We start from the raw sequence: 20429 nt of genomic DNA on the forward strand, positions 1-20429 counted from the left end.
ATCCCGGTGCAGTCACTACATCACAAATGCTTTTAGAAATCAAACTTCCAGGCACAAAAAATTATCAATTAAAGTCGCCGAATGATCAGTTATTCCAATTGGGATTCCAGGAACAGTTGAACACTAAACTTGAGAGTTTAAAATTTGACAATGTGGAAAATGGTTGGAATATTTTTAGAAAAATATTTTGTGAAGTTGCTGATGGTGTCTTAGGGAAGAAAGTTACGACTGTAGCTAGGACTATTAGTAAAAAGAACTTTATGCTTAGTAGAGAGGAGATGGGGTTTGTATAAGAGTTATCTGAGTGATAGATCATATGAAAACAAAAGGAATGTAAAGAAAGTGGAGAAAGTATTAAAATATGAACTAAGGAGGTGTTAAGTGGAGGCAATGGATAAAATTTCCGAGGATCTGGAAGACGCAGCTAGATGGCATAATAGTTAAATATTGAACTGGAATGTTAATAAATTGAGAGAGAGTAGTCAATCCGGAATTGTCCCAGTTAAATAAAGGAACGGGGCCCCAATTAGTGATAAGGAAAGAATTAAAGAGAGATGGGCATAATATTTTGAGAATTTGCAAAGCCGAGATACAGTTGCAGGAAAAGATATAAAGGAAAATGAAAAGGTTTATGATACCTTGATTCGTTTTGTGAGGGAGAATTAGCGACAGTACTAAAAGGATTTAAAAAATAATAAGGCTCCAGGTGCTGATAGTGTGGTAAATGAGTTTCCTAAATATGGTGGCTCTGAGGTTAGAAATATGCTACTGAAGATTATGAATATAATTTTTTATAAAGGGGAAATACCTAATGATTTTAGGAAAACCTTAATTAAACCACTGTATAAGAAAGGTGTTAAGAGAAAAGTGAGTGTCGTAACTATCGTGGCGTTAGTTTGGTCTCTGTAGGTAGCAAATTACTTAGTAATATGATGTTTGTTAGACTGAGAGATGCTTTTGACAAAGTTTTAAGAGAAGAACAGTGCAGTTTTAGAAAAGATAGAGGACATGTCGACCAAATTTTCACTCTTAGGTTAATAACTGAGAAGTGCCTTAGTTGTCAAACACCTTTGATCCTCAGTTTTTAAGATTATGAGAAAGCGTTCGATTCCCCTTATAGAAGAGCTTTAGCAAAGTTCTTGTCCTTGTATGGTATACTAGACAAATACATTAAAGTGATTAGTGTTATGTACAAGAATAACACTGCTGTGGTCTAGGTAGGAAATGACTTTAGCAGCGGGTTTTCTTTTAAGTCAGGAGTTAAGTAGGGTTGTGTTCTATCCCCATTTATATGGATCATTCTGATGGACTTTGTCTTAAGGAGCACAGGAAAGGCAATGGGAGACCACGAAATCAAATGGAGAGGAAAAACTCTCTTGGACTTAGATTGTGCTGATAATTTAGGCATCCTAGATGAAAGAGTGAGCAAAATGAATGAAATTTTAAAGGCTTTGCGAGTTCAGTGTGCTAGAATAGGTTTGAAAATTAATGTTAAGAAGACAAAGTCACGAAGGCTAAGCATAATTGAAGATGAAAAGGTGACGTTGGGTAACGAAAAGATTGATCAGGTGGGCAGCTTCACTTACCTTGGTAGTATTATTAGTAAGGACGGTGTGAGCAGTGAAGAGGTTAAAAGTAGAATAGTCAAGGCTCAGGGTGTTTTTTCATAGTTAAAAAAGTTTGGAAGAATAGGAAGATCAGTCTGCAAGCAAAGATTAGAATATTAGAGGCTACAGTGATGACAGTGATCAAATATCGTAAAAGCTCAGGGTATTTTTTCATAGGTAAAAAAGTTTAAAAGAATATGAAGATAAGTCTGCAAACTAAGATTAGAATATTAGAAGCTGCAGTGATGACAGCGGTAAAATATGGCTCATAAGCATGGGGGCTCCAAAAAGCGGGTGAAGATTTGCTAATGTTTTTTCAAAAAAATTGCTTACGGATTGTTCTGGGTACTCGGCTGACTGACTGTATTTCAAACAGTAGGCTGTGCGAAAAATGTGGTTCAATCTCGCGTTCTAGGGCTATAAGGAAAGAAAGGTTGAGGTGGCTAGGGCACGTTGTACGGATGAAGGATGACAGATTGCCGAAGATTGTCCTTTTCGGGAAACCGACTAGGGCTAAACGGAAAGCATGTCGTCCTCGTCTGGGTTGGGAGACCGTAATAAAGAAAGATTTAAAGGAAACAAGGAACATACTGGGAGGGTGTAAAAAGGGAGGCTTTGAATAGATTGGGACGGAGGAGGAGCGTGTGTAGCTGTGTTGGCCTCAGGCGGCTTGGTGCTGTGGTGAGTTGTTAGTGGTAGTAGTAGATTCTCAAGATATGGCAAAATAAAATTATATCCAAAAACAAACACGAAATATAACATATCCAGACTCCAACAATTCTAATAATTTAAGCAGAATCCGAAAAACAAAAGAACGGCTTCCATTTTCGAACTGTAAGTAAGGAGCGACCTGGCTCAATACCAACCGAAATTCTAAAAAAGGGAATTTTGATACCCATAGATACATCAGAAGAATTGGATTATTATACTGATTTCAAATAAATAAATTTCATTAAGTTTATTTTTACCCATCAAAGGCTAAGAACCTGAGAAAATTTGCCTGATTTTCAAAAAAAGGGGAAACACCCCCTAAAATTCATAGATTCTAAATAAAAATCACACCGTCAGATTTAGAGTATCAGAAAACCCTAATGTAGACGTTTCAAGCTCATATCTAGAAAAATGTGGAATTTTGTATTTTTTGCCAGAAGAAAGATCACAGATGCTTTTTTATTTATGTCTTTTCTCAGGGGTGATTTTATCATCCCATTGGTCCTAGAACATTGCGAGACGGCTCATTCGGACGGAAATTAAAAGTTCTAGTGCCTTTTTTTAGTTACCAAAAAGATTGGTGGGCAACTAGGCCCCCTCCATCGCCCCTCTTTTCCCAAAATCGTCCAATCAAAATTTTGAGATAGTCGTTTTGTTCATCATAGTTGAAAGGCCCAATAACTATTCCTTTTGATATAATATGGCCTCCCCATAGTCCCAAGAGCAAGGTGTTTAAGGTGTAAAATTTGCCCTTACTTTCTCTTCTTCGTCTCAATTTTACGCGTGGTGTTGTTAAGAGTAATTGTCCGGTGTGAATTTTTGCCGAGATTGAATAGTCTCGAGAATGTTTTCATAGGAGGGGGATTTCTCCGTGGAAGTGGGGCCAGATCTCCTGGCATTATTTAAAAAACGATCAGAAATTAAATATAAAAACCAAGTATTTTTCAACTGAAAGTAAGGGGCAATACTGAAACTTAAAACGAACAAAAATTATTACGAATATGAAGGGGACTGCCCCCTCCTCAACACCTGGCTATTTACGCGAAAGGTTGGATTTTGTCCCAATTCTTCAAAGTTTATTCCTGAAACACAACGGTCGTTTAATTACTATAATAGACGTTTTAAAAGTACTAGAATACTTTAGCGTAAAGAGTTAGGTGTTGAGAAAGGGGGAGCCCCCTTCATATACGTAATAATTTCTGCTCGTTTTAAGTTTTAGTGTTGCTCCTTACTTTCAGTTGAAAAAACTTTTTTTATTTAATTGATACAACAGCAATCATTTATTTGAATGAGCCACACAGCAAATCATGTTAGCACCCTAAAAATATGTAGCCCCTTCTCCCTAGTAGCCAATAATTGGGACAAAATTAGGATGGTTTTCCAAAAGAGATTTCTAGTAAATTGAAATAATATGTAAGCAAATTTCTTAGAAGATGAGAAATTGACCTAGCAAAACTCATTCTATTATCCATGGGTGTATTTCTGTGAAGAACTCTGCTTAATTATCTATTTAAATGGAGATTCTGATTCAGCTGAACGGGTTTCTCTAAAAAAAAATTCCGTTTCTGGAGTCTCTAGTCAAACTGGATGGAATTTTTGTTTTTGTATTTGCACAAATATTATATATATATATATATATATATATATATATATATATATATATATATATATATATATATATATATATATATATATATATATATATATATATATAGTATATATATATATATATATATATATATATATATATATATATATATATATATATATATATATATATATATATATATATATATATATATATATATATATATATATATATATATATATATATATATATATATATATATATATATATATATATATATATATATATATATATATATATATATATATATATATATATAATCTATTCCACATATTTAATCTATTCCCCAACACTTGCGAAAAGCTTGCTTACACCATTGCCAAAACGGATCATACGGTAATTCCTGAGGTTCATGCCATCCCCTTTTTTATATAACGGTATGGTGACAGATGTATTCCATTGCTCTGGCCATTGGGGGTTATTGATAATTGACGAAAATGTTAAAGCGATGATTTGGATGACCTATAATTTAGCCCATTTCTATACTTGCATTGGGATTCCGTGTAAACCAGAAGCTGAACCCTGGTATATATATATATATATATATATATATATATATATATATATATATATATATATATATATATATATATATATACATATATATATATATATATACATATATATATATATATACATATATATATATATATATATATATATATATATATGTATATATATATATGTACCAAAGGAGGGGAGGCGAAGCCTCTGAATCCTAAGAGAGCTTGTCTTGAAAAAGTATAATAAGGGCAAATGAGAAAAATGAGGAATAAATAAAGATAAATGAGGAAAAAATATGAGAAAACCAATAAATAATAGCATAGTTTCGACTAAACCTCTAGCAAATCAGCTAAAAAAAAAAAAAATGGATAAACACTTTCCAACAGTTCGTGGTAATGAACTGTAAGTGTATGTAAATAAGGAACGACTCAGCTCAAAAGTAACTGAAACTCTGAAAAAAAACTGAAACGGAATTTTTTATAACAATAGATACATCGCAAGAAGTCGCTTTTAATTCTGATTCAAAATATATAGAATTCATCAAGTTTAATGTTATCAATCAAAAGCCATGAGTGTGAGAAAATTTACCTGATATACAAAATTAATGAAAATTGAACCATCAGATTCAGCATATCAAAAAGCCTTACTGTGCATTTTCTTTGAAATTTCTGGTATATATATATATATATATATATTATATCATATTTTTTCATCATATATCTATATATATTCCACATATATCTCATACACATATATACTATATCAACACATAGCTCTCTTAGATTCAGACATCGACACACATACATAGATACAAAACATATATATATATATATATATATATATATATATATATATATATATATATATATATATATATATATATATATATATATATATATACACATATATATATATATATATATATATATATATATATATACCAGGGTTCAGCTTCTGGTTTACAAGGAATCCCAATGCAAGTATAGAAATGGGCTAAATTATAGGTCATCCAAATCATCGCTTTAACATTTTCGTCCATTATCAACAACCCGCAATGGCCGGAGCAATGGAATACATCTGTCACCATACCGTTATATAAAAAAGGGCATAGCATGGATCTCAGGAGTTACCGCATGATCAGTTTGGGCAATGGTATAAGCAAACTTTCGTAAAAGTGTTAGGGAATATATTAGATAAGTGGAATAGATTATATATATATATATATATATATATATATATATATATATATATATATATATATATATATATATATATATATATATATATATATATATATACACACACACACACACACACACACACATATATATATATATATATATATATATATATATATATATATATATATATATATATATATATATATATATATATATATATATTATTTTGTGCAAATACAAAAAAAAAAATTCCATCCAGTTTGACTAGAGACTCCAGAAACGGAATTTTTTTTAGAGAAACCCGTTCAGCTGAATCAGAATCTCCATTTAAATAGATAATTAAGCAGAGTTCTTCACAGAAATACACCCAGGGATAATAGAATGAGTTTTGCTAGGTCAATTTCTCATCTTCTAAGAAATTTGCTTACATATTTTTTCAATTTACTAGAAATCTCTTTTGGAAAACCATCCTAATTTTGTCCCAATTATTGGCTACTAGGGAGAAGGGGCTACATATTTTTAGGGTGCTAACATGATTTGCTGTGTGGCTCATTCAAATAAATGATTGCTGTTGTATCAATTAAATAAAAAAGTTTTTTCAACTGAAAGTAAGGAGCAACACTAAAACTTAAAACGAGCAGAAATTATTACGTATATGAAGGGGGCTCCCCCTTTCTCAACACCTAACTCTTTACGCTAAAGTATTCTAGTACTTTTAAAACGTCTATTATAGTAATTAAACGACCGTTGTGTTTCAGGAATAAACTTTGAAGAATTGGGACAAAATCCAACCTTTCGCGTAAATAGCCAGGTGTTGAGGAGGGGGCAGTCCCCTTCATATTCGTAATAATTTTTGTTCGTTTTAAGTTTCAGTATTGCCCCTTACTTTCAGTTGAAAAATACTTGGTTTTTATATTTAATTTCTGATCGTTTTTTAAATAATGCCAGGAGATCTGGCCCCACTTCCACGGAGAAATCCCCCTCCCTATGAAAACATTCTCGAGACTATTCAATCTCGGCAAAAATTCACACCGGACAATTACTCTTAACAACACCACGCGTAAAATTGAGACGAAGAAGAGAAAGTAAGGGCAAATTTTACACCTTAAACACCTTGCTCTTGGGACTATGGGGAGGCCATATTATATCAAAAGGAATAGTTATTGGGCCTTTCAACTATGATGAACAAAACGACTATCTCAAAATTTTGATTGGACGATTTTGGGAAAAGAGGGGCGATGGAGGGGGCCTAGTTGCCCACCAATCTTTTTGGTAACTAAAAAAGGCACTAGAACTTTTAATTTCCGTCCGAATGAGCCGTCTCGCAATGTTCTAGGACCAATGGGATGATAAAATCACCCCTGAGAAAAGACATAAATAAAAAAGCATCTGTGATCTTTCTTCTGGCAAAAAATACAAAATTCCACATTTTTCTAGATATGAGCTTGAAACGTCTACATTAGGGTTTTTTGATACTCTAAATCTGACGGTGTGATTTTTATTTAGAATCTATGAATTTTAGGGGGTGTTTCCCCTTTTTTTGAAAATCAGGCAAATTTTCAATTTACCGCTGTCATCACTGTAGCTTCTAATATTCTAATCTTAGTTTGCAGACTTATCTTCATATTCTTTTAAACTTTTTTACCTATGAAAAAATACCCTGAGCTTTTACGATATTTGATCACTGTCATCACTGTAGCCTCTAATATTCTAATCTTTGCTTGCAGACTGATCTTCCTATTCTTCCAAACTTTTTAACTATGAAAAAACACCCTGAGCCTTGACTATTCTACTTTTAACCTCTTCACTGCTCACACCGTCCTTACTAATAATACTACCAAGGTAAGTGAAGCTGCCCACCTGATCAATCTTTTCGTTACCCAACGTCACCTTTTCATCTTCAATTATGCTTAGCCTTCGTGACTTTGTCTTCTTAACATTAATTTTCAAACCTATTCTAGCACACTGAACTCGCAAAGCCTTTAAAATTTCATTCATTTTGCTCACTCTTTCATCTAGGATGCCTAAATTATCAGCACAATCTAAGTCCAAGAGAGTTTTTCCTCTCCATTTGATTTCGTGGTCTCCCATTGCCTTTCCTGTGCTCCTTAAGACAAAGTCCATCAGAATGATCCATATAAATGGGGATAGAACACAACCCTACTTAACTCCTGACTTAAAAGAAAACCCGCTGCTAAAGTCATTTCCTACCTAGACCACAGCAGTGTTATTCTTGTACATAACACTAATCACTTTAATGTATTTGCCTGGTATACCATACAAGGATAAGACCTTTTGCTAAAGCTCTTCTATCAACAGAATCGAAGGCAACAATGAGGACCAAAGGTGTTTGACAACTAAGGCACTTCTCAATTATTAACCTAAGAGGGAAAATTTGGTCGACATATCCTCTACCTTTTCCAAAACCGCACTGTTCTTCTCTTAAAACTTTGTCAAAAGCATCTCTCAGTCTCAAAAACATCATATTACTAAGTAATTTGCTACCTACAGAGACCAAACTAACGCCACGATAGTTACGACACTCACTCTTCTCTTAACACCTTTCTTATACAGTGGTTTAATTAAGGTTTTCCTAAAATCATTAGGTATTTCCCCTTTATAAAAAATTATATTCATAATCTTTAGTAGCTTATCTTTAACCTCAGAGACGCCATATTTAGGAAACTCATTTACCACACTATCAGCACCTGGAAGCCTTATTATTTTTTAAATCCTTTTAGTACTGTCGCTAATTCTCCCTCACAAAACAAATCAAGGTATCATAAACCTTTTCATTTTCCTTTTCATTATATATATATATATATATATATATATATATATATATATATATATATATATATATATATATATATATATATATATATGTATAGTACCTTGAGCCCTGCGGTTTCGCAGCCGGGTCCCGGCACGTACGCGGCAGGCTTCTATATATAGATTCTCCCTGTCGCTTGTCTTCTAAACGCAGGCAATTTCAGCCTTTTCTTGATGTCAAGACGTCCAAATGGACCTTAAATTAAAAGTGGTGCCTTGTTGAAGTGGCGCCTTGTGAGGTGGTGCCTTTAAATTTTGTTTTTCATTAGACCTTTAACTTTTGCCTCAGCTTGTGTTTTGTCATTATGAAAGACATATTCTCGAACCTTTGTTTCTTTCAATTGTTCAGGTGGTGGGACAAAAACTTCTTTTTGTTTCAATGATTTATCTACTCAAGGTTTTTGATTTTCAAAGGTATGGAAGGTATTGACAACCATCTTTGTTTCTTTTAATTGTTTAGGTGGTGGGACAAGAACTTCTTATTTTGCCTTGGCTTGTCTTTTATCATTACGAAAGATGTACCACTGAACCTTTTGTTTCTTTTAATTGTTCAGGTGGTGGGACTATTTTTTTCCTCCAACGGTTTATCCAGTCCACATTTTTGATTTTCAAAAGTATGGTAGGTATTGATGACCCTATCCATATCAAAATCCAAAACCCAATCCTCATCGCTATCATTTTCAATTTGTTTTTCGGTTCGTTACACCTCGGCTAATCTTTCGTCATTATGAAATACGTATCGCCAAACCTTTGATTTTTTTTAACAAAGGTATGGGGTACCCGACATGCTACTTTATATATTGATTCTCACTGTCGCTTTTCTTATAAACGCAGACAATTTTAGCCTTTTTTTGATGTCATGACGTCCAAATAGACCTTAAATTAGAAGTGGTGCCTTTGTAAAATTACATTTTATTTTATTGGACCTTTAACTTTTGCCTCTGTTTGTCTTTTGTCATCATGAAAGACACATCGCCGAACCTTTGTTTCTTTTAATTTTTCAGGTGGTGGGAAAAACACTTCTTTTTTTTCGAACGATTTATCTAGTCCAAGTTTTTGATTTTACAAGATATGGATGGCATTGACGACCACCCTTGTTTCTTTTAATTGTTCAGGTGGTGGGACAAAAACTTCTTTTTCTTCCAACGACTTATCCAGTCCATATTTTTGATTTTTATGGGCATGGTAGGTATTGATGATCTTATCTATGTCAAAGTCCAAAATCCAATCATCATTGCTATCATTTTCAGTTTGTTTGCTTCGTTACACCTTGGCTTATCGTTCGTTTTATGAAATAAATTTAGCCCAACCTTTATTTTTTAACAAAGGTATGGTAGGCAATGATGACCCTGTCCATGTCAACATCCCAAACCTTATCATTATCGTTATCATTTTCATTTTGACACGTTTTGATTCTCGCTGTCCAGGTTGATTTTCATTGACTCGCTGCTCTTCATTTTCATTTTTGACTCCCTCTCTTGTTCGGTGTCTTATGTCTTCTAACCACGTGTGTCTTTGCCCTTCATTTTCATTTTTGACACGCTCTAATTGTCGTTTTCGCATATTTTCCAACCACCCGTGTCTTTGCTCTTCATTTTCATTATTGATACGTTTTTGGATTTTGATTATTTCAGATAATTTAGCAATGGCCTTTGGTTTAGCTGTCCGTATTGGTGTTGTCACAGTTGATGGTCCAGGTTTTCAAATTCCACAACTTATCACGTTTGATAGTTCAGGTGTTGGTTCCAAGGAATCATCATTTATAGTAACTGCAACTACAAATTTTCGTTTTTTGGGCCTTTCAACAGACATTATATTATATTAATAACTGTTGCGTTGAAAACTCAACAATATTATTTATGCATGACATCATATAAGAAATTACTTATATGATTCCATATATGATGTCACAAGAAATGCTTATATGATGTAATAACATAGAACATGACGTCATTTGCAAAAGCCAAAATTAAGGTTCTTAACGATTTTTATCAGACTTCTGACCTATTTAGATCGTTTTACGCAAGAATATCCCAAGATACAAATGTTCCCGAAAAATATAGAAACATTTCCGACAACATACATACATACATAAATACATACATACACAAAAAAGCAGGTCGTCCTCTTCTAGGGTGGGACAATGGCATAAAGAAAGATTTAAAGGAAATGGGAATTCCTAGGAGGGTGTAAAGAGGGAGGCTCTGAATAGACTGGGATGGAAGGGGAGCGTACGTTGGCCTCAGGCGGTTTGGTGCTGCGATGAGTTGTTACCAGTTGTAAAGTCCACTAAATGAACTACCTAAGGGTTAAAATAAATGAATTATGTATATTTCTATAATTTACCCGTTTTTATTGAAAAAATATCGACTCCCTCCCCTGTTTTGGAAATAGATGGGGGCTCACGATTCCATTTTAAGCCTAAGATATTCACTTTATGTTTAATATTCATTTCATTTGTATCTTAATATTAATGTTTTTAATTTTTTTTTCTCCTGATTCTTCTTTAAAGGAATGATTTTGAAGTTTCTTGCAAGGAATTAGACGAGCTCGTTAATATTGCCATGTCAGTTGACGGGGTCTATGGCTCAAGAATGACCGGAGGAGGTTTCGGAGGTTGTACAGTATCACTGGTAAGCAAAAGAAAGAAGCTTTATATCGACTATTTTCTAACCACTGATTAGTTGGTAATCATTATACTGATAAAAACAGCTAATTATAGTCAAAGTCTCCAATTGTTTTGTAAAATCCCTCTTGCTCTGTAAATAATCATTCTAGACAATTAACATTAATTACTACTGATAATAGTGTCTAGATAGTTGCCATTGAGCTCTTAATGTAGCTCTGTGTCATACATTACCTTTAATGTATGACAGCACTTGATTTGATATGACATTATTTTAGCTACTTTAATATGTTTTTTTTTATTTGTTTATATTTTTATCTGTTTATATTTCTTAATGTTTTGGTGTCCCTGATTTAAAAATAAATCCTCATTCTATTCTATTCTTTATTATTCACCATGAGTTGTTAGACAATTATCATTATAGCCATTCATTTAATTCGTAAAATGCAATTAGTTTCGGTAATTATAATTCTAGACAATTACCATCAATTACTGTTAGTAATAGTGTTTAGGCAGTTGCCATTGAGCTCTTCATTATTTATCACTTAAAAATTTCTACCAGTATTTCGAAATTTACTATCGGATATTCGAATAAATACCATCTTACCCGCCATGTGACTTTAAACGTTTACGAGACCACCAATCGCTCTATTACGTTTGGTGGTCTTACCTTCATCATTCTAGCTATTTACCATCAATTGCTGAAGTTAACAATTACTATTAATTAATAACAACATATTGCTAGATGATAGCAAATGAAGCTGTCTACCTCTAATCTTGGCAATAATTATTCTACGCACTTACTTAAAATTACTAATGGTACAGTGTTTGATGATAATGAGTTGTTAGACAATTATCATTATAGTCATTTATTTAATTCGTAAAATGCAATTAGTTTCGGTAATTATCATTCTAGACAATTACCATCAATTATTGTTAGTAATAGTGTTTAGGCAGTTGCCATTCAGCTCTTCATTATTTATCATTTAATAAATTCTATCAGTATTTCGAAATTTACCATCGGATATTCCGATAAATACCATCTTACCCGCCATATGACTTTAAACGTTTACGAGACCACCAATCGCTCTATTACGTTTGGTGGTCTTGCCTTCATCATTCTGGCTATTTACCAACAATTACTGAAGTTAACAATTAGTTGATAACAACATATTGCTAGATGATAACAATTGAAGATGTCTACCCCTAATCTTGGCAGTTATTATTCTAGATACTTGCTTAAAATTACTAATGGTACAGTGTTTCATGGTAATTAGTTGCTAGACAACTATCATCACAGCCATTCGTATAATTCGCATATGCCGTTAATCTCGGTAGTCACCATTATAGATAATTACCGTCAAATGTTCTAGATAATTATAATTCTAGATAATTACCTCATCTAGCTTGTGCTGCCTATAGAAGAACTCATTCTAGGAGAATAAAACAAAATGTCTAAATCATATAGAAAAGTAACATGGAAAATTGGGTGGAAAATCTTTATACTTCCAGTTTTTTTTGTGGATTAAGCCCCAAAGTCCCCTACACTCTGCTAATATATGTGAGACTAGGGATTTAAATTGGAAAAAAAAAAATTATTTGTAAGTAGATGCTTTGTCTCTCGTAAAGTTTAAGATGGAGAGACGCGCAAGGAAACGGTAAAGGAGAAATATCGCTCAAGACTTTTCTGATGAAAATTAAAGCAGTATTTGGTATTCCCTAGTTAATCATAGAGCTAGAATCATAAACTGCTTTTTCTGGACAGTACAATTTTCAGAAAGTCTTTAGGTCTTTAATTACCAATTTGATGAAAATTTACACAAAACTATACGTGTTTGTATTTTTCTCCCAATCACTATCCTTGTATAAAAAATAATCCCTAGTTGAACGATTACGAATATTTCCTGAAGCCCACTTATTCTATTTGGGATCCGGTAAGATGAAATTCACTTTTTTACCCTATATTCCTCAACCAAGCGACAAATTGGAAAAAAACATAATCGAACCGTCAGCAATCAAAAATTAAGAGTTTTCACCTGCAGAGCGAGGCTTAAAATAGCCCCATTCAGAGTATCCTTGGTTCATCGATTTGGTCTTTTTTGCTACTACTACTACTACTAACAATTCCCCACAGAACCAAGCCGCCTAAGGCCAACATAGCTACGCGCGCTCCTCCTCCATCCCAATCTATTCAAAGCCTTCCTTTTTACACCCTCCCACGAAGTTCCCATTTCCTTTAAATCTTTCTTTATGACGTCGTCCCATCCCAGACGAGTACTACCTGCTTTCCGTTTAGCCCTAGACGGTTGGCCGAAAGGAACAATCTTCGGCAAGTCTTTTATCCTTCATCTGCACAACGTGCCCTAGCCACCTCAACCTTTTTTTCATTATAGCCCTAGAGAGCGGTATTAAACCAAATTTCTCGTATAGCCTACTGTTTGAAATACAGTCAGTCAGCCGGGTACCCAGAACAATCATTAAGCAATCTCTCTGGAAAACGTCTAGCAAATCTTCATCCGCTTTTTGGAGCCCCCATGCTTATGAGCCATATTTGACCACTGTCATCACTGTAGCCTCTAATATTCTAATCTTGGTTTTCAGACTTATCTTCCTATTCTTCCAAACTTTTTTAACTGTGAAAAAAAAAAAACTGAGCCTTGGCTATTCTACTTTTAGCATCTTCACTGCTCCCACCGCCTAGTAATAATACTACCAAGGTAAGTGAAGTTTTCATTACCCAACGTCACCTTTTCATCTTCACTTATTCCTAGTCTTAGTGGCTTATTCTTCCTAACATTTATTTCTAAGCCTACTTTAGCACCATGAACTCGCAAAACCTCTAAAGTTCATTCATTTTGCTCACACTTTCATCTAGGATGCTTAAATCATCAGCATAATCTAAGTACAGGAGACTTTTTCCCTCCCCATTTGACTTTATAGTCTCCCATTGCCTTTCCTGTGCTTCTCAAGACAAAGTCCATCAAAATATTCCATATAAAGAGGGATAGAACACAACCCTGCTTATCTCCTGATTTGACACAAAATCAGCTGCTAACCTCATTTCCTACCTTAACCGCAGCAGTGTTTTTCTCGTACATAACACTAATCACTTTAATGTATTTGTCTGGTATACCATACAAGGATAAAACCTTTATTAAAGCTTATCTGTCAACTGAATCGAACGCTTGCTCATAATCTATAAAACTGAGGACCAAAGGTCTTTGAAAACTCAGGCACTTCTCAATTATTAACCAAAGAGTGAAAATTTGGTTGACACTCTGAAACCGCACTGTTCGTCTCTTAAAACTTTGTCTACGGCCTCTCTCAGTCTAAAAAGTATCATATTACTAAGTAATTTGTTACCTACAGAGACCAGACTAATGCCTCGATAATTACCACATTCACTTTTATCACCTTTCTTATAAAGTGGCTTAATTAAGGTTTTCTTAAAATCGTTAGGTGCTTTCTTTTTTTCAAAAATCATATTCATAATCTTCAGCAATTTATTTCTAACCTCAGAACCGCCATATTTAAGAAACTCATTTACAACCCTATCCGCACCTGGAGCCTTTTTTTAAACTTTTTAGTAAAAAATTCAATTCAAAATTCAGTTTTTACGAATAAAAACATAACACTAACATCAATAACAATAAAGATCCCAACTTAATGAAACAGCGTGCCAGTTAACGCAAGATTTAAAAGATATGCTGAAGAAAGACATCCCAACGAAGACAGATATAATTGCCCGCTTTGTAGAGTTAAAGAGGATTATTTAATGCATTGCTTGAGCTAGTGCCAGGGGTTCTCTACGATAAGAGAAGGGATATTTGGAAAAAATGAGTTGATACTTCCAGGTGTCTTAAATAGTACGTCGCCTCAGTTTATTTGTAGAATAGTAAGGTATCTGGAAATTTTGTTAATTAAAACGAGTAAAGCTTAACTTATTTTCGATTTATATCAGGTCTAGGAAAATTAAGTGAACAACTATAAAATGGGGGGGGGGTCTAATTCCAAGACGAGCCAAGGTGACGTAAATTCAAATATAATTCTTATTTATTGTTCTGTTGTAAGAAGAAGCGGTAGCGATGATTATATTTGCAAAGAGTATTGAATGAGGAATTGTATCGCATATATCTTTTGTTACTAAAGTGTTGAGCTGAAATAAAACTAAAAAAACACTTCAACCTATAATAAAATTTTTTCAACCTATAATAAGATAAATCGGGGGGGGGTTGTCTTAAAGTTCTTGCTAAACATTTCTTATTAAAATTCAATGACTCTTGCGTTTGACCAGTATTTCTTAAAGAACTATGACAAAAAGTCAAATTTTAGCGTTATATGGTTCTTATGAAAAGAATACTCGTATAAACTTCAGAGAGGGCTCATTTGATTGGAAATTTAAAATTCTAGTTCACTTTTTAAGAGTCAAAATATATTCGAGAGCAACTAGCCCTTTTCCGGCCCTTTTCTCTCTTTAGCGTAAAGAGAGAGGGCCGGCAAAGTGGCAGCACGTCTCTCTCACATATATGGATTAACATCTGTTACTTTTAATTTTTATTGGTGTTCCTTGATTTCAGTCAAAAAAAAAATTGTAAACAAGTTATGTTTCTATTAAGTGTTTGTTGATGATGGCTGACGTAAGTTCATTATATTTGTGCTTTTTATGATGATCGCCGATGTAAGTTTCTTATATTTGTGCTCTTTTTGTGTTCACGGCCGTATTTTGGTTTTAATATACTTATCTATCTATCTGTCTATCTATAATACAAACAATTCGTTCAGATTACAATTCATTTGTGGAGGATTTTGCATTGCGAACGTAGGGGGGAAGGCGTCATAACATCGAACCGTAAGGAGCACGAACGTCAGGGGCAGTATAAAATCCGTCATAACATCGACAAAAAAATCCGTCAGAACCTCGAACCGTCATTATATCGAAAATTTTAAAACTTTAGTTTTTTGGGATTATTATATACACTTATAAATTTTGTTAGATGTTCTGACGGTTCGATGTTATTACGTTTCGTACTTGCGACGGTTCGCCGAAATGGTAGCACCCCGACGTTGGGTATTATCAAGAAACATGAAAATAATCTCTTATGCTTGCGTCAAGAAAATAAGATTTTGTTTATAAGATGATTCTTACAAACAAATACTGCCAAGATTGGGCTCTCAGGAAAAACTACACAATTGAAAATCCTGATGGATTTTACCTAGAGAATGACTAGCATTCAAACATGCTTTGTAAAAAGAAATTCCCAATAAAATCTACTCGTCATGCATTACCGGGTTTTTGATTCAGTTGTCCTTCCACCGTTATTTGAGACAGGATCTCTTCTATTATAGTTCTAATTTTATTTATCTTTTTATATTTTCTGCGGACTATAATGTAATTCAACCTCGGGTTTTCTATTCAGTTGCTCTTCCACCGTTGCTCCAGAAAGGACATCTTCTATTTTAATCTTGTTTCTTGAGTCTGTTTTTTTATATTTTACTTTGGACTATAATCGGCTTTTAATTTATCTTCCTGTGTTGAGGACGGCTGTAACTTTGAGTTTAAGCCGAAATATTTGCATTTTTCACTTTTTTTAACTGGCTGTGATTTACTTTGTTTTTCGATCGTTTGCCTGCATATTCTTGTTTTGTCATACTTAGCCAGTAAAGTAAAACAATTTTTTGTAATTTTCTTTAGAACCAACTTAATGTAAAAAATGGCTACAAAAATGTTTTTTCTTTTGTGGTCAACTCCAGATTAAGATCTTTTACCCCCCCTCGAGAGTCTTAACAGACTCAATCTTAAATAGCAGACTCCTGAGAGTTTTTAAAGCCCATCCTAAATAGATCCAATTTCATTTATACATGGGAGTAATATAGGTAAATCCAAACTAAGGTCACTTGTATTTAATACTTCGTTCGTTTACCAGAAATTTGAAAATTGAAAAACCCAAGAGTAGACTTCTAAGGTCTTTGACTTCTAGAGTAGACTTCTAAGGTCTTTGACTTCTAGAGTAGACTTCTAAGGTCTTCTAGAGGACGAAATTTTTTAAGTGAACAGAATCTTGGAATACTTAAATCTTCATTTTCAGGTTAAGGCTAGTGCTGTGGAGAATCTAACCGACAAAATAATGAATGAATACTCCGGTAATGCTACACTCTTCGTTTGTTCTGCAAGTGGTGGTGCTAGATTTGGCAAATTGCAAGATGTCCCACTGAAGTTGTGGAGTGACTCTCAACTCTTCCCTATTCATTTGTAATTGTTTAATGGATAGATCACTAAGAGTCAGCAAAGGGATAATTAGAAATTCACTTATGTCGAGAAAAAAAAACTCAATTTTAAAAGAGGAGTAAAATAGAAAAATAAACAATTGAAATCTAATTTTTTTTTTCGAAATAGATATCCAGGCTTGATGGTGGGCTTGCCATAATAATTTGACAGCCCGAATTATCAATAACGCACTTTCAAACCAAGATTATGATTAGGTTATAATAACGAAATGTAATGAAAACATAAGAAAGTAATTACTGAAATAGCTAGGTCAAATTAATACACCGAATCAAGATCCACGAGAAAAAAAGTCTATTTACCAGACAATCATTTTAGATTTCTGGTTGAAAATAGTGCAATTATTGCTTTTGCATCTTGCAAAATAAAGTATTTCACCAGCTATTGGGGAGAATAGTTGCTTTACATAATTAAGTAGAGCTAACCCTTTTGTTACGTTGTAGATGCCTTGTTTATTGCAGTTAACATAAATAGCTTATAACTGCTATCTCAGTTGTTATCAAAAGCTGTTGGAAGGGTTTTATTTAATGAAAGAAACAAAAATACCAAAATATTTTAGCCAGTGAATATCATAGAAAAAGATACCAATATTTTGACATAAACCTCGGCTATGCCGTCTTTAGTTTTAGAAGAAGGAAGACAAATAAAAAAAGAAAATCAAAATTAGGGAAATCAAAATGTGGGAGAACAGCAAAAAAATAACTAAAAAAAACTAAACTGGGGTTAATGAGAAACAAAGAATAAAAAAAATCAAAACTTGAACACAAATTCAAATTACAAACATTAAGTATGTTTTTTTTTGTATAATCCTCATATTTTTGTCCTCTTTCTCACTGTTTTGATTCTCTATATTAAATTTTTTTTTTAATCGTTTTTTTTTATCTTTTTGGGCACTTTGTCGAAATTTCTTTGTTTTCTTTTTTGTTTGTTTGACCTATATTTTCTAGTGTAGTCTCAGAACTTATTGACTGATGTGTTTGCTACAAAATTAAAAAAAAAATCGTTTCAAGAACATCTTATAATAATCAAAGGTTTAAAGCATTATTGGACACATCCAAATAAGTAAAATGAATAAATCATTAGATCTTAGAACATACTTTTCGTTCTAAATTAATTATTAGATGAAGAAAGTAAAAGTTTCGTTTTTATACCACCCAATTTTTTACATCTAACTCAAATTTACTTAACAAAATTTCATTTTGCTTGAGAAATTAATTGTTAGTAACATATTTTCGTTAGTTCGTGGAAACACTTTCTTTACTAAAACGTTTCTGCCCACAATTATCTTCAAAACATCGGAAACGTGTCTGGAATTTCCACCACAAACAATTATCAGCAATAAGTTCAACTACACATTATAGGAAGCATCATGCAGAGCCGTTCGCAGAGTTGGTGGCACCCGGGAAAAAATTAATTACAGTTTCCCCTCTGGACTCGAGTATAAGCAAAAAAAAGTTAAATCAAAGTGAAGAATTGAATCAAAGTGGGCAATTCACCACTCGCGGCGTCCCTCTCTCCCTCGAGTAACGGAGCCTGGGACAACTGCCTCCGTTGCGTCTCCCCTGGGAACAGCTCTGCCCTCATATACGTTTTTATAAGATTTTCCATTTCTCTAATTGGAATTTTCCTTTCCGACACCAAATAAATTGAAGTTTCATCTTCTTCTTATTAGGTTTTAATTTAAGATCAACGGCTCAGACTTTTTAATGTAACAAGATAAGTCACCATAATGAGGAGAAAAGGTTTTATGAAATCAGCTTGAAGAAGATTAAAATTAAATTTTAAACAGGATCGACTGTTGCATGGTTTCAAGTTTACTTTTAATCTATTGTTTATGACTATCATAGTGTACCTAAGGCTTGTCTACTGTATCAATATTGTTAAAATGACGAAATTTACTGTTCCAAAATCAAACAGATTGTGGATATGAACTGTATAGTAAGAGCTACTTGTCTCAATAGTAACCGAAATTCTAGAAAACGGAATTTTGATACCAATAGCTACATCAAAAGAATCATATTTTTATGCTGATTTGAAATATATAAGTTTCATCAAGTTTAGGAAAACACCTCCTAATAGTCATCGAACCTTAATAAAGATCACACCATTAGATTCAGCGCATTAGAGAATCTTACTGTAGAGTTTTTCAAGCTCCTATCTGCAAAAATGTGGAATTTGGTATTTTTAGCCAGAATAAAGATCACGGATGCAAGTTTATTGGTTTGTTTTTTTATTGTTGTTTTTTTACCACGGGTGATCTCATCCACCCCTTGGTCTTAGAAGTTCACGAGAGGGCTCATTCGAACGGAAATTAAAAGTTCTATTGCCTTTTCTAATACACTAAGGAACGAACTTTAGCCCAGAGTAACTGAAATACTATAAGAAATCATTACATAGATGATGTCTTGGTTGCAGCGGTAGCTACCAACCTAGTTGGATTACATAAAGAATCAATATAGTTCATTATAAATTTTGATTATGTAAGTTTTTATATTATAATATGATCATTAGAAGATCAAACCATTGCATATATTGGTCTTATATGCAGGGGAGAGTGGTATATGCAGGGATGGATTTTGGAAAACCTCCAAAATTAATGGTTAACATTGGAGTAAAAAATGGTTTATAGCTCAAATGAAAGCTTGATAACTGCTGCATAAACTGTAATCTTTCCAGATTTTTCTTTTATAGCTAGAAGAAAAAAAAGGGGGTGTCTCTGCTTACACCATTTGTCCCACTAAGTACCAAGGGTGGTATATCTTGGGACACGAGGTGGTATACTCTGGGACATAGTAAAAAGATTCATGTATTGATAAAAATTTGACTTTTTTTTTGCTTTTCCAGCTCTTCCAACAGTCCCAACATTTCCTCTAGCCCTGTTACCCCATAGTTTTTTATGTTTTCTTTCGGATTCTTGTTTTTCAATCTGTTTTTTTTTTCACAGGAGTGTCAGTCAGAATCTTTGTAGAGACTTTCTTCCTGCCTCTACCACTCAGTACACGTGGTGTTGCTTGCACAACTGCAAAACAGATGTGGG

The 20429-nt window shown here is 33.5% G+C and overlaps 1 protein-coding gene across 2 annotated transcripts in view; it reads left to right on the top strand.

Annotated features, from left to right (window-relative positions):
- Positions 1-19102, top strand: part of LOC148944911 (galactokinase-like) — a 106060-nt gene extending 86958 nt beyond the window's left edge. The window contains exons 8-9 of one of the 2 annotated variants that reach the window (XM_089099532.1): positions 10996-11116; positions 17196-19102. In XM_089099532.1, the coding sequence (XP_088955658.1) occupies positions 10996-11116; positions 17196-17363 (289 nt within the window). In that variant the 3' untranslated portion in view covers positions 17364-19102. The remainder of the gene's footprint in view (positions 1-10995; positions 11117-17195) is intronic. The other variant, XM_089099531.1, reaches the window with a different exon arrangement.
- The last annotated feature ends 1327 nt before the right edge of the window (positions 19103-20429 follow it).

This window comes from Artemia sp. Qi Xiang Cuo, chromosome 13 (assembly GCF_049724085.1).
Source record: "Artemia sp. Qi Xiang Cuo chromosome 13, ASM4972408v1, whole genome shotgun sequence".
NCBI classification, from domain to species: Eukaryota; Metazoa; Arthropoda; class Branchiopoda; order Anostraca; family Artemiidae; genus Artemia; species Artemia sp. Qi Xiang Cuo.